The 27,567-nt window shown below is 46.5% G+C and overlaps 1 protein-coding gene across 6 annotated transcripts in view; it reads left to right on the top strand.

Moving 5' to 3' along the window:
• LPP (LIM domain containing preferred translocation partner in lipoma) overlaps positions 1 to 27,567 on the top strand; it is an 870,847-nt gene that overhangs the window by 420,737 nt on the left and 422,543 nt on the right. For all 6 annotated transcript variants that reach the window (XM_063916491.1, XM_063916490.1, XM_063916488.1 and 3 more), the window contains 2 exons: positions 13,301 to 13,419; positions 26,689 to 26,811. In XM_063916491.1, the coding sequence (XP_063772561.1) occupies positions 13,405 to 13,419; positions 26,689 to 26,811 (138 nt within the window). In that variant the 5' untranslated portion in view covers positions 13,301 to 13,404. The remainder of the gene's footprint in view (positions 1 to 13,300; positions 13,420 to 26,688; positions 26,812 to 27,567) is intronic.

Below are 27,567 nucleotides of genomic sequence, written 5' to 3'. Positions count from 1 at the left end.
CACTAAATTTAGGCGCAAATACATATTTATATATAGCTGCTATAGGGTAAAATCACTCATTATAGTGTACATCCCTGTGATTTATAGCGCTGTGGTGTGTGCTGGCATACTCTCTCTCTGTCTCCCCAAAGGACTTTGTGGGGTCCTGTCCTCAGTCAGAGCATTCCCTGTGTGTGTGCGGAGTGTCAGTACGGCTGTGTCGACATGTTTGATGAGGAGGCTTATGTGGAGGCGGAGCAGGTGCCGATAAATGTGATGTCACCCCCTGCGGGGTCGACACCTGAGTGGATGGTTATGTGGAAGGAATTACGTGACAGTGTCGACTCCTTACATAAGAGGTTTGATGACATAGCAGATGTGGGACAGCCGGCTTCTCAGTCCGTGCCTGCCCAGGCGTCTCAAAAGCCATCAGGGGCTCAAAAACGCCCGCTACCTCAGATGGCAGACACAGATGTCGACACGGATACTGACTCCAGTGTCGACGACGATGAGACTAGTGTACATTCCAATAGGGCCATCCGTTACATGATTACGGCAATGAAAAATGTGTTGCACATTTCTGACATTAACCCTGGTACCACAAAAAGGCTATTATGTTTGGGGAGAAAAAGCAACCTGTGGTTTTTCCCCCTTCTGAAGAGTTAAATGAAGCGTGGGTTTCCCCCGATAAGAAACTGGTAATTTCCAAAAAGTTACTAAGGGCGTACCCTTTCCCGCCAGAGGATAGGATACGTTGGGAGACATCCCCTAGGGTGGATAAAGCGCTCACACGCTTGTCAAAGAAGGTGGCACTACCGTCTCCGGATACGGCCGCCCTAAAGGAGCCTGCGGATAGAAAGCAGGAGGCTATCCTGAAGTCTGTATATACACACTCAGGTATTATACTGAGACCCGCTATTGCTTCAGCATGGATGTGCAGTGCTGCAGCTGCGTGGTCCGATTCCCTGTCTGATAACATTGATACTCTTGACAGGGACACTATATTGCTAACAGTAGAGCATATTAAAGACGTAGTCTTATACATGAGAGATGCACAGAGGGATATTTGCCAACTGGCATCTAGAATAAACGCAATGTCCATTTCTGCCAGGAGAGTATTATGGACTCGGCAGTGGACAGGTGATGCGGATTCTAAAAGGCACATGGAGGTTTTACCTTACAAGGGTGAGGAATTGTTCGGGGGTGGTCTCTCGGACCTCGTTTCCACAGCGACGGCTGGGAAGTCGCCATTTTTACCCCATGTTCCCTCACAGCCAAAGAAAGCACCGTATTATCAGGTACAGTCCTTTCGGCCCCAGAAAGGCAAGCGGGTTAGAGCCGCGTCCTTTCTGCCCAGAGGCAGAGGTAGGAGGAAAAAGCTGCACCAAACAGCAAGTTCCCAGGAACAAAAGTCCTCTCCCGCTTCCTCTAAGTCCACTGCATGACGCTGGGGCTCCACAGGTGGAGCCAGGTGCGGTGGGGGCCCGTCTTCGGAACTTCAGCGACCAGTGGGTTCGCTCACGGGTGGATCCCTGGATTCTACAAGTGGTATCTCAGGGGTACAAGCTGGAATTCGAGACGTCTCCCCCTCGCCGTTTCCTCAAATCAGTCTTGCCAACTACTCCCCCAGACAGGGAGGCGGTGCTGGAGGCGATTCACAAGCTGTACTCCCAGCAGGTGATAACCAAAGTACCCCTCCTTCAACAGGGACGGGGTTACTATTCCACAATGTTTGTGGTACCGAAACCGGACGGTTCGGTGAGACCCATTTTAAATTTGAAATCCTTGAACACTTATATAAGAAGGTTCAAGTTCAAAATGGAATCGCTCAGGGCGGTTATTGCAAGCCTGGACGAAGGGGATTACATGGTATCACTGGACATCTAGGATGCTTACCTGCATGTCCCCATTTACCCTCCTCACCAGGAGTACCTCAGATTTGTGGTACAGGACTGTTATTACCAATTCCAGAAGTTGCCGTTTGGTCTGTCCACGGCACCGAGGATATTTACCAAGGTAATGGCCGAAATGATGATACTCCTTCGAAAAAAGGGAGTTATAATTATCCCGTACTTGGACGATCTCCTTATAAAGGCGACTTCCAGGGAACAGTTGTTGATCGGAGTAGCACTAGCTCGGGAAGTGCTACAACAGCACGGCTGGATCCTGAATATTCCAAAGTCGCAGCTGGTTCCTACAACGCATCTACTGTTCCTGGGGATGGTTCTGGACACAGAACAGAAGAAGGTGTTTCTCCCGGAGGAGAAGGCCAAGGAGTTGTCATCTCTAGTCAGAGACCTCCTAAAACCAAAACAGGTGTCGGTGCACCACTGCACGCGAGTCCTGGGAAAGATGATAGCTTCTTACGAAGTAATTCCATTCGGAAGGTTCCATGCAAGGATCTTTCAGTGGGATCTGTTAGACAAGTGGTCCGGATCGCATCTTCAGATGCATCAGCGGATAACCCTGTCTCCAAGGACCAGGGTGTCGCTGTTGTGGTGGCTGCAGAGTGCTCATCTTCTAGAGGGCCGCAGATTCGGCATACAGGACTGGGTCCTGGTGACCACGGATGCCAGCCTTCGAGGTTGGGGGGCAGTCACACAGGGAAGAAACTTCCAAGGACTATGGACGAGTCAGGAGACTTCCCTACACATAAATATTCTGGAACTAAGGGCCATTTACAATGCCCTAAGTCAGGCAAGACCCCTGCTTCAACACCAGCCGGTGCTGATCCAGTCAGACAACATCACGGCGGTCACCCATGTAAACCGTCAAGGCGGCACAAGAAGCAGGTTGGCGATGGCAGAAGCCACAAGGATTCTCCGATGGGCGGAATATCATGTGTTAGCACAGTCAGCAGTGTTCATTCCGGGAGTGGACAACTGGGAAGCAGACTTCCTCAGCAGGCACGACCTCCACCCGGGAGAGTGGGGACTTCATCCAGAAGTCTTCCAAATGATTGTACACCGTTGGGAAAGGCCACAGGTGGACATGATGGCGTCCCGCCTCAACAAAAAGCTAAAAAGATATTGCGCCAGGTCAAGGGACCCTCAGGCGATAGCTGTGGACGCTCTAGTGACACCGTGGGTGTACCAGTCGGTTTATGTGTTCCCTCCTCTGCCTCTCATACCCAAGGTACTGAGAATAATAAGAAGGAGAGGAGTAAGAACTATACTTGTGGTTCCGGATTGGCCAAGAAGAGCTTGGTACCCAGAACTTAAAGAAATGATCTCAGAGGACCCATGGCCTCTGCCGCTCAGACAGGACCTGCTGCAGCAGGGGCCCTGTCTGTTCCAAGACTTACCACGGCTGCGTTTGACGGCATGGCGGTTGAACACCGGATCCTAAAAGAAAAGGGCATTCCGGAGGAAGTCATTCCTACGCTGATTAAAGCTAGGAAAGATGTGACCGTAAGACATTATCACCGCATATGGCGGAAATATGTTGCTTGGTGTGAGGCCAGGAAGGCCCCAACTGAGGAATTTTAGCTTGGTCGATTTCTGCACTTCCTACAGTCAGGAGTGACTATGGGCCTAAAATTGGGTTCCATTAAGGTCCAGATCTCGGCTCTGTCGATTTTCTTCCAAAAAGAACTGGCTTCACTGCCTGAAGTTCAGACTTTTGTTAAAGGAGTGCTGCATATTCAGCCCCCTTTTGTGCCTCCAGTGGCACCGTGGGATCTCAACGTGGTGTTGGATTTCCTAAAGTCGCATTGGTTTGAGCCACTTAAAACCGTGGAGCTAAAATACCTCACGTGGAAAGTGGTCATGCTGTTCGCCTTGGCGTCGGCCAGGCGTGTATCAGAATTGGCGGCTTTGTCATGTAAAAGCCCTTATCTGATTTTTCATATGGATAGGGCGGAATTGAGGACTCGTTCCCAATTCCTTCCTAAGGTGGTTTCAGCTTTTCATGTGAACCAACTTATTGTGGTGCCTGCGGCTACTCGGGACTTGGAGGATTCCAAGTTACTGGACGTAGTTAGGGCCCTGAAAATATATGTTTCCAGGACGGCTGGAGTCAGGAAAACTGACTCGCTATTTATCCTGTATGCACCCAACAAGCTGGGTGCTCCTGCTTCTAAGCAGACTATTGCTCGCTGGATCTGTAGCACGATTCAACTTGCACATTCTGCGGCTGGACTGCCGCATCCTAAATCTGTAAAAGCCCATTCTACGAGGAAAGTGGGCTCTTCTTGGGCGGCTGCCCGAGGGGTCTCGGCTTTACAACTTTGCCGAGCTGCTACTTGGTCGGGTTCAAACACATTTGCAAAATTCTACAAGTTTGATACCCTGGCTGAGGAGGACCTTGAGTTTGCTCATTCGGTGCTGCAGAGTCATCCGCACTCTCCCGCCCGTTTGGGAGCTTTGGTATAATCCCCATGGTCCTTACGGAGTTCCCAGCATCCACTAGGACGTCAGAGAAAATAAGAATTTACTCACCGGTAATTCTATTTCTCGTAGTCCGTAGTGGATGCTGGGCGCCCATCCCAAGTGCGGATTGTCTGCAATACTTGTATATAGTTATTGCCTAACTAAAGGGTTATTGTTATGAGCCATCTGTTCGTGAGGCTCAGTTGTTGTTCATACTGTTAACTGGATATAGTATCACGAGTTGTACGGTGTGATTGGTGTGGCTGGTATGAGTCTTACCCGGGATTCCGGGATTCCAAATCCCTTCCTTATTGTGTCAGCTCTTCTGGGCACAGTTTCCCTAACTGAGGTCTGGAGGAGGGGCATAGAGGGAGGAGCCAGTGCACACCAGGTAGTCCTAATTCTTTCTTAGAGTGCCCAGTCTCCTTCGGAGCCCGCTATTCCCCATGATCCTTACGGAGTTCCCAGCATCCACTACGGACTACGAGAAATAGAATTACCGGTGAGTAAATTCTTATTTTTGGCTCTGTAGTGATGTCATGATGTCACCGTGTCGAGGACCAGTGACCGCAACCGGGGTGTAGTGTTGCTTTGCAGCCATTCCCTCACTGCTAGCCCTTCCTAGACCCACCGCTGACCACCCCAAACACATGCTGTACCCGCCAGCCACACCACCAGACCTGCAAGTGACCCGCTGCTGATACTTATTCTAAAATCTGGAAAAATCCCAAATCCGGGATGCTCTTGGTCCTGAGCATTCCGTTTGGGAAGACTTAACCTGCATATTGCGATGCATGCATATTTATTATAAATTTGTGTATGTGGTGGGACAGTGACCAACCTGCCTGTCAGCTCTCAAAACATAGGCCCATTGCTCTGCTCACAATAACCAGCATTATCACATCACCACGGCCCGGTGAACCGTTGAGGACGAGCTGCCAGTTTCTGAATCATCAGGATCAGCTCTGCTGCTTGCCTTGCACACCACTGACTGCAGTCTTGGCTCTGCCCTGAGCATTGTTGCGAGATTTGCCATCATCTTCTCGTAAGACAGTGATTGCAGTGAAGCTCCTCGGCGGCCGCTGTATGGGAACAGCTCTGTTACCAAGAGAGGCCTGTAGACAGCTACATGCCGTAGTCTGGTCCTTTTATTTTGTAGTAGTGTCTGGGACCCAGGGACAGTGTGCAGGGGGGCCCCCGAGATGACCTCACCTGTCGCCCCTCCCTAAATCCGTCCCTGCCTGCAGTACTCGGTTGCAATTTAAATATCCTGTTGTGTTTTAGTATCAAAGAGACATATTTGTCCTGGGTTTTTTTTTTTTATCTCCCTTATTGACTAATTTTTTGTTTTTGGTTGGCCTCTGTCTTGAACCTGCTCCTGTTTTCTCTGCACGTTATTGCATGATGTCTGCATGCTTTGGTCTCAAGAATCATTTCACCTATGTGTAGATTAGATATTTTCTCTAACGTCCTAGTGGATGCTGGGACTCCGTCAGGACCATGGGGAATAGCGGGCTCCGCAGGAGACAGGGCACATCTAAAAAAGCTTTTAGGTCACATGGTGCGTACTGGCTCCTCCCCCTATGACCCTCCTCCAAGCCTCAGTTAGGTTTTTGTGCCCGTCCGAGAGGGTGCAATCTAGGTGGCTCTCCTAAAGAGCTGTTTAGAAAAGTTTTTTTTTAGGTTTCAATCTCAGTGATTCCTGCTGGCAACAGGATCACTGCATCGAGGACTTAGGGGAGAGATTTCCAACTCACCTGCGTGCAGGATGGATTGGAGTCTTAGGCTACTGGACACTTAGCTCCAGAGGGAGTCGGAACACAGGTCAGCCTGGGGTTCGTCCCGGAGCCGCGCCGCCGATCCCCCTTACAGACGCTGAAGAGACGGCAGAACGGAGGTCCGGAAAGCAGGCGGCAGAAGACTCCTCAGTCTTCTTGAAGGTAGCGCACAGCACGGCAGCTGTGCGCCATTGTTGTCACACGGCTCACTGACTCAGTCACGGAGGGTGCAGGGCGCTGCTGGGGGCGCCCTGGGCAGCAATATAATTACCTTTAGTGGCAAAATAAATACATCACATATAGCCATTAAGGCTATATGTATGTATTTTAACCCAGGCCAGTTTCTTAAAAACCGGGGAAAAGCCCGCCGAAAAAGGGGCGGAGCTTATTCTCCTCAGCACTCAGCGCCATTTTCCTGCTCAGCTCCGCTGGTGAGGAAGGCTCCCAGGTCTCTCCCCTGCACTGCACTACAGAAACAGGGTAACAAAGAGAAGGGGGGCATAAATTGGCGATATTTATATATTAAGAGCGCATATATAGTAAACAACACCTTCTAGGGTTGTTTATATACATTTATAGCGCTTTTGGTGTGTGCTGGCAAACTCTCCCTCTGTCTCCCCAAAGGGCTAGGGGGTCCTGTCTTCGATTAGAGCATTCCCTGTGTGGCTGCTGTGTGTCGGTACGTGTGTGTCGACATGTATGAGGACGATGTTGGTGTGGAGGCAGAGCAATTGCCGATGATGGTAATGTCACCCCCTAGGGAGTCGACACCGGAATGGATGGCTTTAGTTATGGAATTACGTGATAATGTCAGCACATTACAAAAGTCAGTTGACGAAATAAGACGCCCGGCAAACCAGTTAGTACCGGTTCAGGCGTCTCAGACACCGTCAGGGGCTGTAAAACGTCCTTTACCTCAGTCAGTCGACACGGGTACCGACAGATGAATCTAGTGTCGACGGTGAAGAAACAAACGTATTTTCCAATAGGGCCACACGTTATATGATCACGGCAATGAAGGAGGCTTTGCAGATCTCTGATACTGCTGGTACCTCAAAAAGGGGTATTATGTGGGGGGTGAAAAAACTACCTGTATTTTTTCCAGAATCAGAGGAATTGAATGACGTGTGTGATGAAGCGTGGGTTAACCCCGATAGAAAACTGCTAATTTCCAAGAAGTTATTGGCATTATACCCTTTCCCACCAGAGGTTAGGGCGCGCTGGGAAACACCCCCTAGGGTGGATAAGGCGCTCACACGTTTATCAAAGCAAGTGGCGTTGCCGTCTCCTGATACGGCCGCCCTCAAGGATCCAGCAGATAGGAGGCTGGAAACTACACTGAAGAGTATATACACACATACTGGTGTTATACTGCGACCGGCAATAGCCTCAGCCTGGATGTGCAGTGCTGGGGTAGTGTGGTTGGATTCTCTGACTGAAAATATTGATACCCTGGAAAGGGACAGTATTTTATTGACTCTAGAGCAATTAAAGGATGCTTTCCTTTATATGCGAGATGCCCAGAGGGATGTTTGTACTCTAGCATCAAGAGTAAGCGCGATGTCCATATCTGCCAGAAGAAGTTTATGGACGCGACAGTGGTCAGGTGATGCGGATTCCAAGAGGCATATGGAAGTATTGCCATATAAAGGAGAGGAATTGTTTGGGGTCGGTCTTTCGGACCTGGTGGCCACGGCAACTGCCGGCAAATCCACTTTTTTACCTCAGACCCCCTCCCAACAGAAAAAGACACCGTCTTTTCAGCCGCAGTCCTTTCGCTCCTATAAAAAGCGACCAAAAGGACAGTCTTATCTGCCGCGAGGCAGAGGAAAGGGTAAGAAAGGGCAGCAAGCAGCCCCTGCCCAGGAACAGAAGCCCGCCCCGGCTTCTACAAAGCCATCAGCATGACGCTGGGGCTTTACAAGCGGACTCAGGAACGGTGGGGGGTCGACTCAAGATTTTCAGCAATCAATGGGTTCACTCACAAGTGGACCCGTGGGTCCTGCAGATAGTATCTCAGGGTTACATGCTGGAGTTCGAAAGGTCTCCCCCTCGCCGGTTCCTAAAGTCTGCTTTACCAACGTCTCCCTCAGAAAGGACGTCGGTTTTGGAAGCCATTCACAAGCTGTATTCTCAGCAGGTGATAGTCAAGGTACCCCTCCTACAACAGGGAAAGGGGTATTATTCCACACTATTTGTGGTACCGAAACCGGACGGTTCGGTAAGGCCTATTCTAAATCTGAAATCCTTGAACCTGTACATAAAGAAATTCAAGTTCAAGATGGAGTCACTCAGAGCAGTGATAGCGAATCTGGAAGAAGGAGACTTCATGGTGTCCTTGGACATAAAAGATGCTTATCTACATGTCCCGATTTACCCCTCACACCAAGGGTATCTCAGGTTCGTGATACAAGACTGTCATTATCAGTTTCAAACGCTGCCGTTTGGGTTGTCCACGGCCCCTCGGGTCTTTACCAAGGTAATGACCGAAATGATGGTTCTTCTACGAAGAAAAGGCGTATTAATTATCCCTTACTTGGACGATCTCCTGATAAGGGCAAAGTCCAGAGAACAGCTGGAAGTCGGTGTAGCGCTAACACAAGTAGTGCTTCAGCAACACGGGTGGATTCTAAATCTTCCAAAATCTCAATTGACCCCGACAACACATCTGCTGTTCCTGGGCATGATTCTGGACACGGTTCAGAAAAAGGTATTTCTCCCGGAAGAGAAAGCAAGGGAGTTATCCGAACTTGTCAAGAACCTCCTAAAACCAGGAACTGTGTCAGTACATCAATGCACAAGAGTCCTGGGAAAGATGGTGGCTTCGTACGAAGCGATTCCATTCGGCAGATTCCATGCACGAACATTTCAGTGGGATCTGCTGGACAAATGGTCCGGATCGCATCTGCACATGCATCAGCGGATAACACTGTCACCGAGAACAAGGTTGTCTCTCCTGTGGTGGTTGCAGACTGCCCATCTGTTAGTGGGCCGCAGATTCGGCATACAGGACTGGGTCCTGGTGACTACGGATGCCAGCCTACGAGGTTGGGGAGCAGTCACAAAGGGAAGAAACTTCCAGGGCGTGTGGTCAAACCTGGAGACGTCTCTTCACATAAATATACTGGAGCTAAGAGCGATCTACAATGCTCTAAGCCTGGCAAAATCGCTGCTTCAGGGTCAGCCGGTGTTGATCCAGTCCGACAACATCACGGCAGTCGCCCACGTAAACCGACAAGGCGGCACGAGAAGCAGGAGTGCAATGGCAGAAGCTGCAAGGATTCTGCGCTGGGCGGAGAATCATGTCGTAGCACTGTCAGCAGTGTTCATCCCGGGAGTGGACAACTGGGAAGCAGATTTCCTCAGCAGACACGACCTTCACCCGGGAGAGTGGGGACTTCATCCAGAAGTTTTCCACATGATTGTGAACCGTTGGGAAAAACCAAAGGTGGACATGATGGCGTCTCGCCTCAACAAAAAATTGGACAGGTATTGCGCCAGGTCAAGAGACCCATAGGCAATAGCTGTGGACGCTCTGGTAACACCGTGGGTGTACCAGTCAGTGTATGTGTTCCCTCCTCTGCCTCTCATACCAAAGGTACTGAGAATTATACGGAAAAGAGGAGTAAGAACAATACTGGTAGCTCCGGACTGGCCAAGAAGAACTTGGTATCCGGAACTTCAAGAGATGCTCACGGAGGATCCGTGGCCTCTACCTCTAAGAAGGGATCTGCTTCAGCAGGGACCTTGTATGTTCCAAGACTTACCGCGGCTGCGTTTGATGGCATGGCGGTTGAACGCCGGATTCTAAAAGAGAAGGGCATTCCTGAGGAAGTTATTCCTACTTTAATTAAAGCCAGGAAAGAAGTGACCGCACAACATTATCACCGCATTTGGAAAAAATATGTTGCGTGGTGTGAGGCCAAGAAGGCTCCAACGGAAGAATTTCAATTGGGTCGATTCTTACATTTCCTGCAAGCAGGATTGTCTATGGGCCTCAAATTGGGGTCCATTAAAGTTCAAATTTCGGCCTTATCAATTTTCTTCCAGAAGGAATTGGCGTCAGTGCCTGAAGTACAAACTTTTGTCAAAGGTGTACTACATATACAACCCCCAATAGTGCCTCCAGTGGCACCGTGGGATTTGAACGTGGTTCTAAATTTTCTCAAATCTCATTGGTTTGAGCCTTTAAAATCGGTAGATTTAAAATACCTTACATGGAAGGTAACCATGCTGTTGGCCCTGGCTTCAGCCAGGAGAGTTTCGGAGTTGGCAGCTTTGTCATACAAAAGCCCATATCTGATATTCCATTCGGACAGGGCAGAATTGAGGACACGTCCTCAATTTCTCCCTAAGGTGGTTTCGGCATTTCACTTGAACCAGCCTATTGTGGTGCCTGCGGCTACTAGCGACTTGGAGGACTCCAAGTTACTGGACGTTGTCAGAGCATTAAAAATATATATTTCAAGGACAGCTGGAGTCAGAAAATCTGACTCGTTGTTTACATTGTATGCACCCAACAAGTTGGGTGCTCCTGCGTCTAAACAGACGATTGCACGTTGGATATGTAGTACAATCCAACTTGCACATTCTGTGGCAGGCCTGCCACAGCCTAAATCTGTAAAGGCCCATTCCACAAGGAAAGTGGGCTCATCCTTGGCGGCTGCCCGAGGAGTCTCGGCATTACAACTTTGCCGAGCAGCTACGTGGTCAGGGGAGAACACGTTTGTAAAATTTTACAAATTTGATACTCTGGCTAAAGAGGACCTGGAGTTCTCTCATTCGGTGCTGCAGAGTCATCCGCACTCTCCCGCCCGTTTGGGAGCTTTGGTATAATCCCCATGGTCCTGACGGAGTCCCAGCATCCACTAGGACGTTAGAGAAAATAAGAATTTACTTACCGATAATTCTATTTCTCATAGTCCGTAGTGGATGCTGGGCGCCCATCCCAAGTGCGGATTGTCTGCAATGCTTGTACATAGTTATTGTTCCAAAAATCGGGTTATTACTGTTGTTGTGAGCCATCTGTTCAGAGGCTACTTCGTTTGTGTTATCATACTGTTAACTGGGTTCAGATCACAAGTTGTACGGTGTGATTGGTGTGGCTGGTATGAGTCTTACCCGGGATTCAAGATCCTTCCTTATTGTGTACGCTCGTCCGGGCACAGTACCTAACTGAGGCTTGGAGGAGGGTCATAGGGGGAGGAGCCAGTACGCACCATGTGACCTAAAAGCTTTTTTAGATGTGCCCTGTCTCCTGCGGAGCCCGCTATTCCCCATGGTCCTGACGGAGTCCCAGCATCCACTACGGACTATGAGAAATAGAATTATCGGTAAGTAAATTCTTATTTTTTCTTAGCTCTTGCTTATTTTTCCTATTTAATTGCCAAGATATGTCCTTTCTTCTGTGTCAGCCGCACCCTTATCCTCTCTTGTTTGAATTACTGTAAACTATTACTGTTACTTACTAAGAGTCCTCCCATGAGTCTTTCTCTCGACTGAATATTGACAAGTACACAATGTATACATCTGAAACGTCACTATATAATATGTTAGCATTCTGCACAATTTCAACATTAGGGTTAAACTGCGAGAGGGTTAGGGTTAGCATACTCATTGCAGATGACTGTGCTGAAACTCCGGGTCAGCTGATCGCCAGACCCCAAGATGTGGTAGATAAGCGAAGCTGCTGTATATCCAAAACTTCTTTGTCAATATTCTAATGCTTTTGATATGGTCATTGTTGACAAATACAACCCGAATTAACATACAGTATGACTTTCCTAAATATATGATAAAAAATAATGCTTTTCTCCAAATATATTTTTGTCTAGTACGGACTACATTTTACACAGATGCACACCAGGAGTTCTGCCTTGTGTATTTCAAAGTGCTTTTACATCAATTGTAAGCCTTTTGGTGATCTCGGAATTCATTTACATACTGTAGTATTTTCTATTTGAAAATGTCCCAAGACCAATATGTCCCCTGCAATGGGTATTTAAATACTGCATCATTGCATATGCTGTTCACATTTAGTGCATAGTGCCAATATATTCCTTTGTTGTGCCGCAGCATGAAAGTTTGTGCATTGGGCGCCATCTTAGCTGTATGATGGGAGTCTCCGGCCACAGTGGTGTTTTCAGCATCTCCAGCCTCCTGAGATGCGACAAGAAATGTGTGCAGAGTCCACTATAATTGGGCTATTTGCGACTGAACCCTATCTATTTGGTCATGTATAAAGCAGTGGGTCCCCGATCAGAGCAACATTTGAATCGTCCCTTATATATCTAAAGATTGTACGTTTGCAGCAGGGCCCTCTTACCTCTTTGTCTTATAATAGCCAGAATCATTTTATCACTGTGTTGCCAATTGTAAAGAGCTATGGAGTATTTTGGTGCTATATAAAAGGTAATTAATAGTCACTGTATAGCTCCAGGTACATTTCCTTAATGAATTGTTACAGTGTAGCTATGCTGTAACTTGCCAGCATTTCCAATTAATTGACAGCAGATAACAGGTGGTTTGAATGTATTTAGATACAAACAAATCCACCTACAGACTGCTAATTGCAGTCTTCATTTCTGTCAGTTTTTACGATGTAGGCAAATAACCAGGACCGGTTAGATATAGATATTGTTCCTTCTTTTGTACTGCTCAGCTGTTACCTCACTCTAAGGATGTCATCATTTCATAAATGTTATGTGCAACCTGCTAACTGACAAAACTGTCCTCATTCTTTACTTCTCCCGTCTTCAGTTTGTTTCATCTTCATATTCTCTCTTTGGAAGTATGTATGTGAAATAAAACAAAAGCATTTAAGAGACTTGTATTCCTGAACATAAGCACCTGTGTCATGGATTGAAGGACAACTGGATCACACATGTTTTACAAAATTTTGGATTTGAGTGTGTTGGAATTCTGGGTGCAGTGTAACGATTTTGAAGTTGTAAAGGCAATCGTCAAATGGAGTTATCAATTACAAGTTAATCGCTGTAGTTTACAGACAGCTATGTGTCTGGGCTTAGATTAAAGTCTGTTAGTTTCACATGTGAAATAATGATTAGAAATACAAGTCCTCTTACTGCATGGTATGTGAAAGGATTTGGAGATATCTTAGTGAAACTTTTGGAGAGCAAAAGAATCTCACGTTTTGCTGTTCTTCTTCTACAGGGGATTTCCCTCCACCTCCACCTCCACTTCCTGAGGATACCAGCAGTCTTCATCATACGTCTGCTGTTGGGGGCTTTCCTCTCCCACCTGCTCCCGATGAAGCAATGTTCAATATTCAGGTAATAGTTTGGGAATGAATGGGAAACACACACAGGAAGCTTTGTGAATTATGTTCTTATATTTGAACACATTACCATAACTCACAATTTCTAAACAATGTTATTTATTATCTGATTGAAGAACCATGTGATTTTTCATAAGGTGCAGGAACTTTAAAGACAGTTTAATAATCTGCTTCCTAATCAGCGTCAGCAAGCGCAGTACTATGTTTAACCAGTGGTGCAAGTATGGAGGTACACTCAGGTATGGAGTACCCTTAAGAATTTGGCAGCAGGTACGCAGTACCACCCATTGCACACTTTAAACCTGTGACTGGCATTACCACAATTATAATGCGCTGCCGAGCAACAAGACCATGGTGTTCAGCAGCATGATGGCACCTCCCACTTTGTCACTGCTACAGGGCGCGCGATGGTGAGGTCATGAGATCACATCACGCTTCCTCTCCTGGTGGCTGCGGCTGTCACGAAGAGAGGAGCCTGGAGACTGGGCTGGGTGCTTTTTCCCGCAGTGTCCAGCTGTTTCCCTTCACTCGGCTCGAGTGGCGCATCGGCACTGAGCAGCTTTTGTTCTTCACAGGCTGGGCTCCTGGGCATGTCTCTGGCTGCACTGTGTGGAATCATTTTTTTATATAATGTGGACACTAATATATTTCTACTATTATGGGGTCATTACTATATATTTCTATTGTAATGTGGACATTACTATATATTTCTATTATTATGGGGGCGTTACTATATATTTCTATTACTACAGAATATGTCTATTATGGGGTCATTACTATGTATTTATTTTGTAATGTGGGACACTACTATATATTTCTTATTATTAGGCATTACTATATATTTATAATGTAATGTGGGACACTACTATATATTTTTATTATACCCGGGGCACTACTACAGTATATATTCCTGTTATAATGGGGGCATTACTATGTATTTTTATTAAATTTGGGGCATTCCAATATATTTCTATTATACTTGGGGGCATTACAATATATTTCTATTATACTGGGGTTATTACTATACATTTCTATTATACCTGAGGCAGTACTATATGTTTCTAACCTTGCCTCCAGAGTGCAAAGAAAAGGGACTATGCTGTGTGGCCACACCCCTAGTGTAATGTAGCCGCTCCCCCTAGTGTCATGTGGTCATGCCTCCTCATGACAACGTGGACACGCCCATTTTTAGGCACACTCCGTACCACTAAGAAAATATTTGTACTTGCGTCACGGTGTATAACATCTAGTGCCCTGTAGAATCATGAGTACTAAATGACCAGAGGATCAATTCTTTGTAACGCTCTGGCTGATCCACTCATTCAAACATCTGCAGTCCCTCCAGTAAGCTGCCAACTGCTCCTTTCAATTAAAATAAAGGGCCCTACACATTCGGTGATGTTCCGCCGAGGTGCCCGACAGCCGAAACGGCCGGCGGGCGACCCGGCGGTGGGGGGAGGTGACGGGGGGTGTGAAGATTTTTCACTCCCCCCCCGTCACCTGGCTCCATAGCACTGCACGCTAATATGGATGAGATTGTTCATATTGGCCTGCATATATAAGCGACGGGGCACCAACAATGAACGAGTGCGAGGCCGCACATCGTCGGTGCCTACACACTGAACGATATGAACGAGTTCTCGTTCATTAATGAACGAGAACATTCATATCGTTCAGTGTTATCTTCCAGTGTGTAGGGCCCATTAGTCCCTTCTAAACTACGTAAGCTGAATCTACCAAGACGTTGAAATAGGAAAATAAGTGTGTCTTCTTTACTTTTTCTTCTAAGAATCAAAGTTAAATTTTGTGAAATTGTTGTTCTGAGCTTTGTCAGATTACGGATGTGGATGGTCCTTTGAGAAATGTATGTAAATTGTGTTTGCTGATGCAGATGCACGTCTTTGTTTCATGTATACTTTGTTAAAACCTGTAGAAAGAATACCTGATAGGAAAATGTAGGTGATGGTTACACATTTTGTATTTAATGGATGTTAATTGGGAATTGGAAACGTTTTATGATTTTAATGCAAATGCAGTTTAGTTAAAAAAGAGAAAAAAAATGTCAAAAGTAATATTAAGAGACATGAGTTAGCTAACTAGTTATAAAACATTATTCAGCAAGTATGTAGAATCATCACAACTTAAAACAGGTTGAACACGATGGGCAATTTGCCTCTATTCAACCTCAAATACTACAGTATGTTACTATGTATATATGATTTAGTGACTTTATAATGGAAGAAACATGCAAGTGTCTCTGCTATGTGTGTGTACTGTATATGCTGCCTGAAAGTGTGCTTTTCTCTACAGTGTATATATAATAATATTTTGTTTAACACCACCTTTGCTATAAGAGTAAATAAAATAATAATAAAAGCCTATTTAAAAAAAATTGGTTTAATGATATATACTGGATCTGCAGCACGCAGGTTTGCTACATGGATCAACTCCGGTATGGATCATTGTGTTGACCCTACTTAGGCCGACAGTCCTTGGTTGACCCTATGGGTCGACAGGTAAAAGGTAGACACTAGAAAAGGTCAGCAGGCACAGAATGTCAACACATGAAAGGTCGACATAAAATTTGTTTGACACAAAATCGGTTGTGTTTTTTTTTTTTGGTATCGTTTTCGCCATCAAAGCACACAGGACCCCAATTAGTGTACAGCGTCCCCTCGCATGGATCGCTATGCTTCAGGCAAGTTGCCTCGCTCTGCTACCGCTTCACAGGTTGCTATTCCCGGTTGTAGTCCACATGGATCATAGAGTCTGAAAATGCTGAAGAAAATGAAAAACAAAACAACAATATGTGCCATATGTGTGTCGACCATGGTCCTATCAACCATTTGAACCTGTCGACCATAAACAGTTGACTTTTTACATGTCAACCTAATTACTATGTCAAACTTTTGACAGTTTAGACCTAATGCATGTTGACCATATGGGGTTGACCTATTGACTGTCAGCCTAATTATTGTCTACCTACAGTATCATCCAGATTAACTCAATCACTCCATTTGGGATATAAACAAAATTATGTCAACACCAAAACGAAATAAAAATGAAGACGCTATTGTAAATTGACATTATGAAACCATTTTTCTCACAGTAGTTTGCATATATTCTTCCCCAGATACTACACTGTGTAAGTGGGAGGAGTTGTACAACCCTGGATGCATGTTAAAACATTAATGTTCCTCGAATCTCATTAAGACCACAGATTAAGATTGTGAAAAAGTGCAGTTTGCTTTGGTTAACAATACATGCCATTTGTACAGTGCCTGCACATTATAGAGATAGAAAACACATATGCCAGCCAGAGCTGTGTGATGCATGGGATGCTGTAAACTAAATTACATTCATTAGATGTGACAGCAACTAACTGAGCAATTGTCTGTCATTTGCCCAAAGTCCCCGAGATTACAGAACTGATTGCAGTCTTGTAAACCATCTGCAGGAGCATTACTCAGCCACTCATGAAAGGTTAACAGTCCAAACCATACAAAAGAAATGAACGTTACACATGGTAACATTACATTTACTAACATGAATTTGTGACGCTGTTGTCATCACAGATGTACAGACTACAAAAATGTGTACAGCAGAGCAAACAACAAAATATTTTTTGGAGAGTGATAAAACAGAGAGAGAGAGAGATAAAGTGCAGAGCAACTAGTTCTTGTAATTTTTCAAACAATGCGTGTAACATGGTAGGAGCTGATTAGGTACAGTACTTTATCTCTCTCAGTTTTATCACTCTCTGGCTTAGTACATCTGCCCTTTGGCTATTTTGTTTCTGCAATGCCAGAGGCAGTGTTTCAGAATCTATCTGTAATCTGGCGCTATTCCACTGCAGGCTGCCCGCCCTGTGCTGCTACTCCCTCATCCGCCTTTACAGAGACACTGGGCAGCCATAGCTGAGCTTTGCAGGTCTCCAGGAGCGTTGAGCTGAGTCTTCCTGTATAGCTATTCTCACTGTCAGGTTGTATACAGCGCTGCATCCTACCAGCTTTCTCCACATGGCTGAGTAGTAATCAGTGCTCATTGCTGTTAAAATTGTATTTCTGCAGTGTATGTGACTTATGTTAGTGCTGCTGCTTGTACTTCACATTACATTGTATTTGTGAAGGCTCTGTCACATACTGTTCCAATTTTAAACTGCACATAACCATATTGTGTGTTTACACAGTCTTAGTCATGTCTATTAAACGCATTACTAAGCAGACTGGGGCACCTACTCTGGTAGCATGTAATGTAACATGGAGGTTTTCCTCAGGATTTATCAAAGGATTGTCACTGCACAGCTTTTCTGGTGCCTCTGAGCACCTCAGCCCCCCAGTTCCAGTACAAGAGCCTCCATGGGCTTCATTTTCTACTATACTGGCCAAGATTGCTGACCATATTGCTACCCCACCTGTGGCTCCCTCTATGGGTATACCATATCCAGTACAATCTGCAATGGCTCCGCTTATGGGCTTCTAGCAGTCATTTCAGCATGTAACGGGATGGGCCTCCCCTTGGGGGATCCCAGGGTGGGAGACCGGCGACTTCAATTCGCCCATGCTTGGTGTCAAATCGCTACAGACACCTGGGTACAAGAAGTACATGGGTACACTCTATCCTTTCTGAAGAGTCCCCCTAAACAGTACTTTCCTACGGCTCCCAGGGTGTTCACCAAGCTCATGGCGGTGATGGCGGCTCACTTTTGGCGTCAGGGAATTTAATACTCCCTTTTTCTCTATCGTCCTAAGTGGATGCTGGGGTTCCTGAAAGGACCATGGGGAATAGCGGCTCCGCAGGAGACAGGGCACAAAAAAGTAAAGCTTTACTAGGTCAGGTGGTGTGCACTGGCTCCTCCCCCTATGACCCTCCTCCAGACTCCAGTTAGATTTTGTGCCCGAACGAGAAGGGTGCAATCTAGGTGGCTCTCCTAAAGAGCTGCTTAGAGAAAGTTTAGTTTAGGTTTTTTTCTTTACAGTGAGTCCTGCTGGCAACAGGATCACTGCAACGTGGGACTTAGGGGGAAAGTAGTAAACTCACCTGCATGCAGAGTGGATTTGCTGCTTGGCTACTGGACACCATTAGCTCCAGAGGGATCGAACACAGGCCCAGCCGTGGAGTCCGGTCCCGGAGCCGCGCCGCCGACCCCCTTGCAGATGCTGAAGCGTGAAGAGGTCCGGAAACCGGCGGCTGAAGACTCCTCAGTCTTCATAAGGTAGCGCACAGCACTGCAGCTGTGCGCCATTTTCCTCTCAGCACACTTCACTGGGCAGTCACTGAGGGTGCAGAGCGCTGGGGGGGGGCGCTCTGAGAGGCAAATATAAACCTTATACAAGGCTAAAAATACCTCACATATAGCCCATAGGGGCTATATGGAGATATTTAACCCCTGCCTGACTGGAAAAATAGCGGGAGAAGAACCCGCCGAAAAAGGGGCGGGGCCTATCTCCTCAGCACACGGCGCCATTTTCTGTCACAGCTCCGCTGGTCAGAACGGCTCCCAGGTCTCTCCCCTGCACTGCACTACAGAAACAGGGTAAAACAGAGAGGGGGGGCACATTAATGGCTATATATATATATATTAAAGCAGCTATAAGGGAGCACTTAATATAAGGATATCCCTTGTATATATAGCGCTTTGTGGTGTGTGCGGGCAGACTCTCCCTCTGTCTCCCCAAAAGGGCTAGTGGGTCCTGTCTTCATTAGAGCATTCCCTGTGAGTTTGCGGTGTGTGTCGGTACGTGGTGTCGACATGTATGAGGACGATATTGGTGTGGAGGCGGAGCAATTGCCAAATATGCAGATGTCACCCCCCAGGGGGTCGACACCAGAATGGATGCCTTTATTTGTGGAATTACGTGATGGTTTATCTTCCCTTAAACAGTCAGTTGAGGACATGAGGCGGCCGGACAATCAATTAATGCCTGTCCAGGCGCCTCAAACACCGTCAGGGGCTGTAAAACGCCCTTTGCCTCAGTCGGTCGACACAGACCCAGACACGGGCACTGATTCCAGTGACGACGGTAGAAATTCAAACGTATTTTCCAGTAGGGCCACACGTTATATGATTTTGGCAATGAAGGAGACGTTACATTTAGCTGATACTACAGATACCGTAAAACAGGGTATTATGTATGGTGTGAAAAAACTACAAACAGTTTTTCCTGAATCAGAAGAATTAAATGACGTGTGTGATGAAGCGTGGGTTGCTCCTGATAAAAAGTTGATAATTTCAAAAAAGTTATTGGCATTATACCCTTTCCCGCCAGAGGTTAGGGCGCGCTGGGAAACACCCCCTAAGGTGGACAAGGCGCTCACACGCTTATCCAAACAAGTGGCGTTACCCTCTCCTGAGACGGCCGCACTTAAGGATCCATCAGATAGAAAGATGGAAGTTATTCAAAAGAATATATACACACATGCAGGTGTTATACTACGACCAGCTATAGCAACTGCCTGGATGTGCAGTGCTGGAGTAGTTTGGTCAGAATCCCTGATTGAAAATATTGATACCCTAGATAGGGACAATGTTTTACTGTCGTTAGAACAAATAAAGGATGCATTTATCTATATGCGTGATGCACAGAGGGATATTTGCACACTGGCATCTCGGGTGAGTGCTATGTCCATTTCAGCCAGAAGAGCCTTATGGACACGACAGTGGACAGGCGATGCGGATTCAAAACGTCACATGGAGGTTTTGCCGTATAAAGGGGAGGAGTTATTTGGAGTTGGTCTATCAGACTTGGTGGCCACGGCTACTGCCGGGAAATCCACTTTTTTACCTCAAGTCACTCCCCAACAGAGAAAGGCACCGACCTTTCAACCGCAGCCTTTTCGCTCCTACAAAAATAAGAGAGCAAAGGGCTTGTCGTACCTGCCACGAGGCAGAGGAAGAGGGAAGAGACACCAACAGGCAGCTCCTTCCCAGGAACAGAAGCCCTCCCAGGCTCCTGCAAAAACCTCAGCATGACGCTGGGGCCTCTCAAGCGGACTCGGGGACAGTGGGGGGCCGTCTCAAAAATTACAGCGCGCAGTGGGCTCACTCGCAGGTAGACCCCTGGATCCTGCAGATAATATCTCAGGGGTACAGGTTGGAATTAGAGACGGATCCTCCTCATCGTTTCCTGAAGTCTGCCTTACCAACCGTCTCTTCCGAAAGGGAGAGGGTGTTGGAAGCCATTCACAAGCTGTACGCTCAGCAGGTGATAGTCAAAGTACCCCTATTACAACAAGGAAAGGGGTATTATTCCACTCTATTTGTGGTACCGAAGCCGGATGGCTCGGTAAGGCCTATTCTAAATCTGAAGTCCTTGAACCTCTACATAAAAAAGTTCAAGTTCAAGATGGAGTCACTCAGAGCAGTGATAGCGAACCTGGAAGAAGGGGACTTTATGGTATCCTTGGACATCAAGGATGCGTATCTACACGTTCCGATTTACCCCGCACACCAGGGGTACCTCAGGTTCATTGTTCAAAACTGTCACTATCAGTTTCAGACGCTGCCGTTCGGATTGTCCACGGCGCCTCGGGTCTTTACCAAGGTAATGGCCGAGATGATGATTCTTCTTCGAAGAAAAGGCGTATTAGTTATCCCATACTTGGACGATCTCCTAATAAGGGCAAGGTCCAGAGAACAGCTGGAGACAGCTTTAGCACTATCTCAAGAGGTGCTAAGACAACACGGGTGGATTCTGAATATTCCAAAATCCCATTTAATCCCGACAACTCGTCTGCTGTTCCTAGGAATGATTCTGGACACGGTTCAGAAAAAGGTTTTCCTTCCAGAGGAAAAAGCCAAGGAGTTATCCGATCTGGTCAGGAACCTCCTAAAACCAGGAAAAGTGTCAGTACATCAATGCACAAGAGTCCTGGGAAAAATGGTGGCTTCTTACGAAGCAATTCCATTCGGCAGATTCCATGCAAGAATATTCCAAAGGGATCTGTTGGACAAATGGTCAGGGTCGCATCTGCAGATGCACCTGCGAATAACCCTGTCACCAAAGACAAGGGTGTCACTTCTGTGGTGGTTGCAGAAGGCTCACCTATTAGAAGGCCGCAGATTCGGCATTCAGGATTGGATCCTGGTGACCACGGACGCCAGCCTGAGAGGCTGGGGAGCAGTCACACAAGGAAGAAACTTCCAGGGAGTATGGACGAGTCTGGAAAAGTCTCTTCACATAAACATTCTGGAACTAAGAGCAATCTACAATGCTCTAAGCCAGGCGGAACTTCTCCTGCAAGGAAAGCCGGTGTTGATTCAGTCGGACAACATCACGGCGGTCGCCCATGTAAACAGGCAGGGCGGCACAAGAAGCAGGAGTGCAATGGCAGAAGCTGCCAAGATTCTTCGCTGGGCGGAGAATCACGTGATAGCACTGTCAGCAGTGTTCATCCCGGGCGTGGACAACTGGGAAGCAGACTTCCTCAGCAGACACGATCTTCATCCGGGAGAGTGGGGTCTACATCCAGAAGTCTTCAACATGTTAATAGACCGTTGGGAAAGACCAATTGTAGACATGATGGCGTCTCGCCTCAACAAGAAACTGGACAAATATTGCGCCAGGTCAAGAGATCCACAGGCAATAGCTGTGGACGCACTGGTAACTCCTTGGGTGTACCAGTCAGTGTATGTGTTTCCTCCTCTGCCGCTCATACCAAAGGTATTGAAGATCATACGGCAAAGAAGAGTAAGAACAATACTAGTGGTTCCGGATTGGCCGAGAAGGACTTGGTATCCGGAACTTCAAGAGATGCTCACGGACGAACCGTGGCCTCTACCTCTGAGAAGGGACCTGCTACAGCAGGGTCCCTGTCTTTTTCAAGACTTACCGCGGCTGCGTTTGACGGCATGGCGGTTGAACGCCAGATCCTAAAAGGGAAAGGCATTCCAGAAGAAGTCATTCCTACCTTGATTAAGGCACGGAAGGAAGTCACCGTGAAACATTATCACCGCATTTGGCGAAAATATGTAGCGTGGTGCGAGGATCGGAGGGTTCCGACGGAGGAATTCCAACTGGGTCGTTTCCTACATTTCCTGCAATCAGGATTATCTATGGGTCTCAAATTGGGATCCATTAAGGTTCAAATTTCGGCCCTGTCAATATTCTTCCAAAAAGAATTGGCCTCTGTCCCTGAGGTCCAGACTTTTGTCAAGGGAGTACTGCATATACAGCCTCCTGTGGTGCCTCCGGTGGCACCGTGGGATCTAAATGTAGTTTTAGATTTCCTCAAATCCCATTGGTTTGAACCATTGAAAAAGGTGGATTTGAAATATCTCACATTGAAAGTGACTATGTTACTAGCCCTGGCCTCTGCCAGGAGAGTATCTGAATTGGCGGCTTTATCTTATAAAAGTCCTTATCTAATCTTCCATTCGGATAGGGCAGAACTGCGGACTCGTCCGCATTTTCTCCCTAAAGTGGTATCAGCATTTCATCTGAACCAACCTATTGTGGTGCCTGCGGCCACTAGCGACTTGGAGGACTCCAAGTTGTTGGACGTTGTCAGAGCCTTAAAAATATACATTGCAAGGACGGCTGGAGTCAGAAAATCTGACTCGCTGTTTATATTGTATGCACCCAACAAGTTGGGCGCACCTGCTTCTAAGCAGTCGATTGCTCGTTGGATTTGTAACACAATTCAACTTGCACATTCTGTGGCAGGCCTGCCACAGCCTAAAACTGTAAAAGCCCACTCCACAAGGAAGGTGGGCTCATCTTGGGCGGCTGCCCGAGGGGTCTCGGCATTACAACTCTGCCGAGCAGCTACGTGGTCGGGGGAGAACACGTTTGTAAAATTTTACAAATTTGATACCCTGGCAAAGGAGGACCTGGAGTTCTCTCATTCGGTGCTGCAGAGTCATCCGCACTCTCCCGCCCGTTTGGGAGCTTTGGTATAATCCCCATGGTCCTTTCAGGAACCCCAGCATCCACTTAGGACGATAGAGAAAATAAGAATTTACTTACCGATAATTCTATTTCTCGGAGTCCGTAGTGGATGCTGGGCGCCCATCCCAAGTGCGGATTATCTGCAATACTTGTACATAGTTATTGTTAACTAATTCGGGTTATTGTTAAGGAGCCATCTTTAAGAGGCCCTTTCTGTTGTCATACTGTTAACTGGGTTTAGATCACAAGTTGTACGGTGTGATTGGTGTGGCTGGTATGAGTCTTACCCGGGATTCAAAATGCCTCCCTTATTGTGTATGCTCGTCCGGGCACAGTACCTAACTGGAGTCTGGAGGAGGGTCATAGGGGGAGGAGCCAGTGCACACCACCTGACCTAGTAAAGCTTTACTTTTTTGTGCCCTGTCTCCTGCGGAGCCGCTATTCCCCATGGTCCTTTCAGGAACCCCAGCATCCACTACGGACTCCGAGAAATAGAATTATCGGTAAGTAAATTCTTATTTTTAGGTGACCTCCTCCTTTTGGTACAGTCTCTGGAGGTACTGTACCATCACCTACAGGTGACCAATGTAATTTCTGCAGAGTCACGGATGGCTGATCAATTGGGCCAAATCCTCGATCATCCAGTCTCAGAGGATGCCCACATACATTGCATCTTCCTTCCTCTGAACAAGGTGGCAGCACTACAGTTGTGCATCCACAATCTACATCACAGGCAAAGGGTCTCGATCCATTCGGCAATGCAGACCCTAGATTTCATGGTGTCCACCTTTGACATGGTGGAATGCGCCCAATTTCACTCCAGGCCTCTACAGCACCAGATGAAATGGTCTACCGCAACAAATCAAATTTCAGCCATTGTTTCTGCCACTGGATGTTTGGGCGTCCCTCTCATGGTTGCTACACACATCCAACCTGGACAAGCATTGGCCATTCTGGATTCCTCACTGAACGTTTCTCACCATGGACGCCTGTCTTGAAACATTCTTATTAAGGGATAAAGGCTTTTCCGTGGTGGTGGTTCAAACTATGCTTCAGGCTCAGAAACCAGCCTCAGCACGCATATATTGCCGTATCTGGCACTCCTAATTTCAGTGGTGTGCTCATCGTACCTACAATCCTAAATTTCTTATGATACCTCGGCTGTTAGCCTTCTTACAGACAGATTTAGCCATAGGTCTTCACCTGGCTTCTCTGAAGGTCCAGGTCTTGACCTTGTCAGTCTAGTTCCAGCAGAGACCGTCTCCCTTACCAGATGTGCATTCCTTCCTCCATTGGGTACTCCTGATACAGCCTCCATTTTGTCTCTGTGCTTGCTCCATAGCATTTCTCCTTGGTTCTTCTGGCCTTACAATGGACTCCTTTGAACCATTGGATAAGGTGAACCTCAAGTGGTTAACCGCTAAGACTCTGTTTCTACTGGCCATAGCTTCAGCCTGAAGAGTCTCTGACTTGGGAGCTCTCTCCTGTCGCTCCCCCTTTTTGATATTATACCAGGACCAGGCGGTCCTTCGGACTAAACGTGGATACTTATCTAAGGTGGCATTTAGACACTACATCAATGAACCAATTGTGGTACAGGCCTTCTGGGAGCCTGGTTTTTCACAAGAGGAAGCTTTGTTGTATGTAGTCCGTGCTCTCAAGATCTACGTGAACTGTACAAGTTCCGTCCTCTATGGATTCCACAAGCGGGGCTGGCCCACTAATAAGTAAACGTTGGCACGTTAGCTTCACATGACCATTTCACAGGCGTACACGCAGGCTGATCTTCCAGTTTCAAGTACGGTCTCTGCTCACTCTACTTGCTCTGTGGGTCCTTTGTGGGCAGCACACCATGGAGCGTCTGCTGAAGAACTCTGCAAGGTTGCTACTTGGTCTTCTACCCACATGTTTGTAAGGTTCTATGCCTTTGATACGTTTGCCTCTCAGGATGCAACCTTTGGCCACAATGTCCTCCTTTCAGTTTAGAAGCGTTCCCTTCGTATTACAACTGCTTTGGGACATCCCAAGGTTATCCCTGTGCAGACCATGGACCCCGAATTAGAAAAGAAAGAGTTATGGTAAAACTTACTTTCATTAACTTTTTCTTTGAGGTCCATGGGATCCACAGGGCGTCCACCATGACGCACCTAGCTTCAATGGGTTGCCTTTCCGGTCACTGGTTCCCTTCTCGTCTCTATGAGAGGGTGTTTTCCTGTGTGTACCATTCTTCCCTCTCTCCAGCTCCTCTTTGTGCTTGTTAACTGAAACTGAAGTGCCTGAGCTTGGGGGGTCCGGTATGGGGGAGAAGAGGCCAGTGCATCCTGGGAGGCTCACAAGCTTTATTGTTCAGTGCCAGTCGTGGTCTCCACCAGCCATACCCAAGGTTATCCCTGTGGATTGCATGACCTCGTAGAAAAAGAGTTAACGAAGGTAAGTTTTTTCCATAACCCTTTTCTATTAGTAGTATTTGTTGTTTTCTAGAGACCTATTTAATGAATTTTTCTTGCTATTAAGTTTTGCAGCACACTTCATGCAGATACTGTAGGTATACCTAGATGAATAATTTTCTTGGTGTTTCTCTATTAAAGTATGGATTTCAGTGCAATTTTCTCATTACAGGTTGTACAATTATATGTTTTTGTCTATAACAGTCTTCACAATTAGGGGCCGATTCAATTACCAGTGAGGGCTGCCAGTTTTCTGAATACACGCTTGTGTATGATTTCTGCTCATAGATTGTAAATGTGCGAGCAAAGATTGCCCTCCGAAATTGCGCATATAAAATTCTGTCTGGCACCTCACATTTGCCTGAATCGACACCAACTCATTTTTTGATCTGTTACAGTGTAGTATACTTTTAAACGAAAAATGTTGTACAGATATCATATGTTTCATGGCCTGTCTCTTCAGGATCTTGACTATCTATATTGTTAGTGACATTTCTGTTGTATTCATGATTTATGGCAATGCCAGGTAATGCTCCTTAAACTGCAAAGGGACAACTACTCTTCACGTTGCATCTGTGTATATCTGGGGTACTTATTTGCTAAGATATTGGGGCAGATGTATTAAGCCTGGAGAAGTGATAAAGCAGTGATCAAGCAGTGATAAGTGCAAGGTGATAACACACCAGCCAATCAGCTACAATATGTAAATTAACAGCTAGGAGCTGATTGGCTGATGCGTTATCACCTTCCACTTATCACCGCTTTATCACTACTTTATCACTTCTCCAGGCTTAATACATCTGGCCCATTGTTATTATGGTGTGGTAATTGTGTATTATTTCTTTAGAAGAAACTGATTTACTTTGATTAAAGGAAAAAAAAAACCAAATCAGAATGCACATAAAAACGGTTACGTCTGTCCCACAGATAAACACAGGTGGTAAGACTATAGAAGAGCGACGCTCAAGCCTCGATGCCGAGATCGACTCCTTGACGAGCATCTTGGCTGATCTGGAAAGCAGTTCTCCATACAAGCCACGTACAAGTCAGGTAAAAGTTGCAGCGTGAGAATTTATCACTCCATATATTTATTTTTATGCAATTGTGTGCCTTACATAACTCATATAGTACACAGTTATTGCAAGCAAATAAAACCTCATTCTCACAACCATTCATGGTCTTCCCAGTCTAGAGCAATGAAGCCCTGTTTCCTTTCCTTTCAGTCCTGACTCACCTCGGGGGCGAGTTAATTGGATTGACCCCATAGTTTGGGAATCATTGCTCTAATGGATAGGAAATGTGCTGTTGCATCCATTGTGTTGGTTGTATTTTCATTTCACCAACGTCATTGCTAAAATGCCACACGTATTCATATAAGAAACAAACTACTACTCTCTCTGCAGTCCGTTCAGAAAGCAATGAAGTTAAATTAAACTGAAAGTTATGGCAATGTGAAAGATCACTAAAGAAGATTAACCTGTTATAATGCAGCACAGCATAAGAGCAGACACATCACCTTCAGCCTACCCGATTTATATCCCTTTATAAGGGATCAGTATGATTCACCAGCGGACCCGATGCTGGGCATCCGTATACTGACAGCTGTATCCTGTCTGCCATTATGCTGACAGCGGGGTGAGCACAAAGATTCCTATGAGTGGGAATAGCCCATATGCGCCTGGACTATAGCGGTTGGCATTGTCGGTTGTCTGGATTCCAGTGTCGGTATCCTGACCGCCAGGATCCCGACAGCTTGCAAATTGACTGCATCCCCTTAATAATATATCCCAACTCTATACATGCTCT

Source organism: Pseudophryne corroboree, chromosome 4 (genome assembly GCF_028390025.1).
Source record: "Pseudophryne corroboree isolate aPseCor3 chromosome 4, aPseCor3.hap2, whole genome shotgun sequence".
NCBI classification, from domain to species: domain Eukaryota; kingdom Metazoa; phylum Chordata; class Amphibia; order Anura; family Myobatrachidae; genus Pseudophryne; species Pseudophryne corroboree.
The sequence above is the reverse complement of the archived record's forward strand: the minus strand, read 5'-3'. Positions and strand labels throughout refer to the sequence as shown.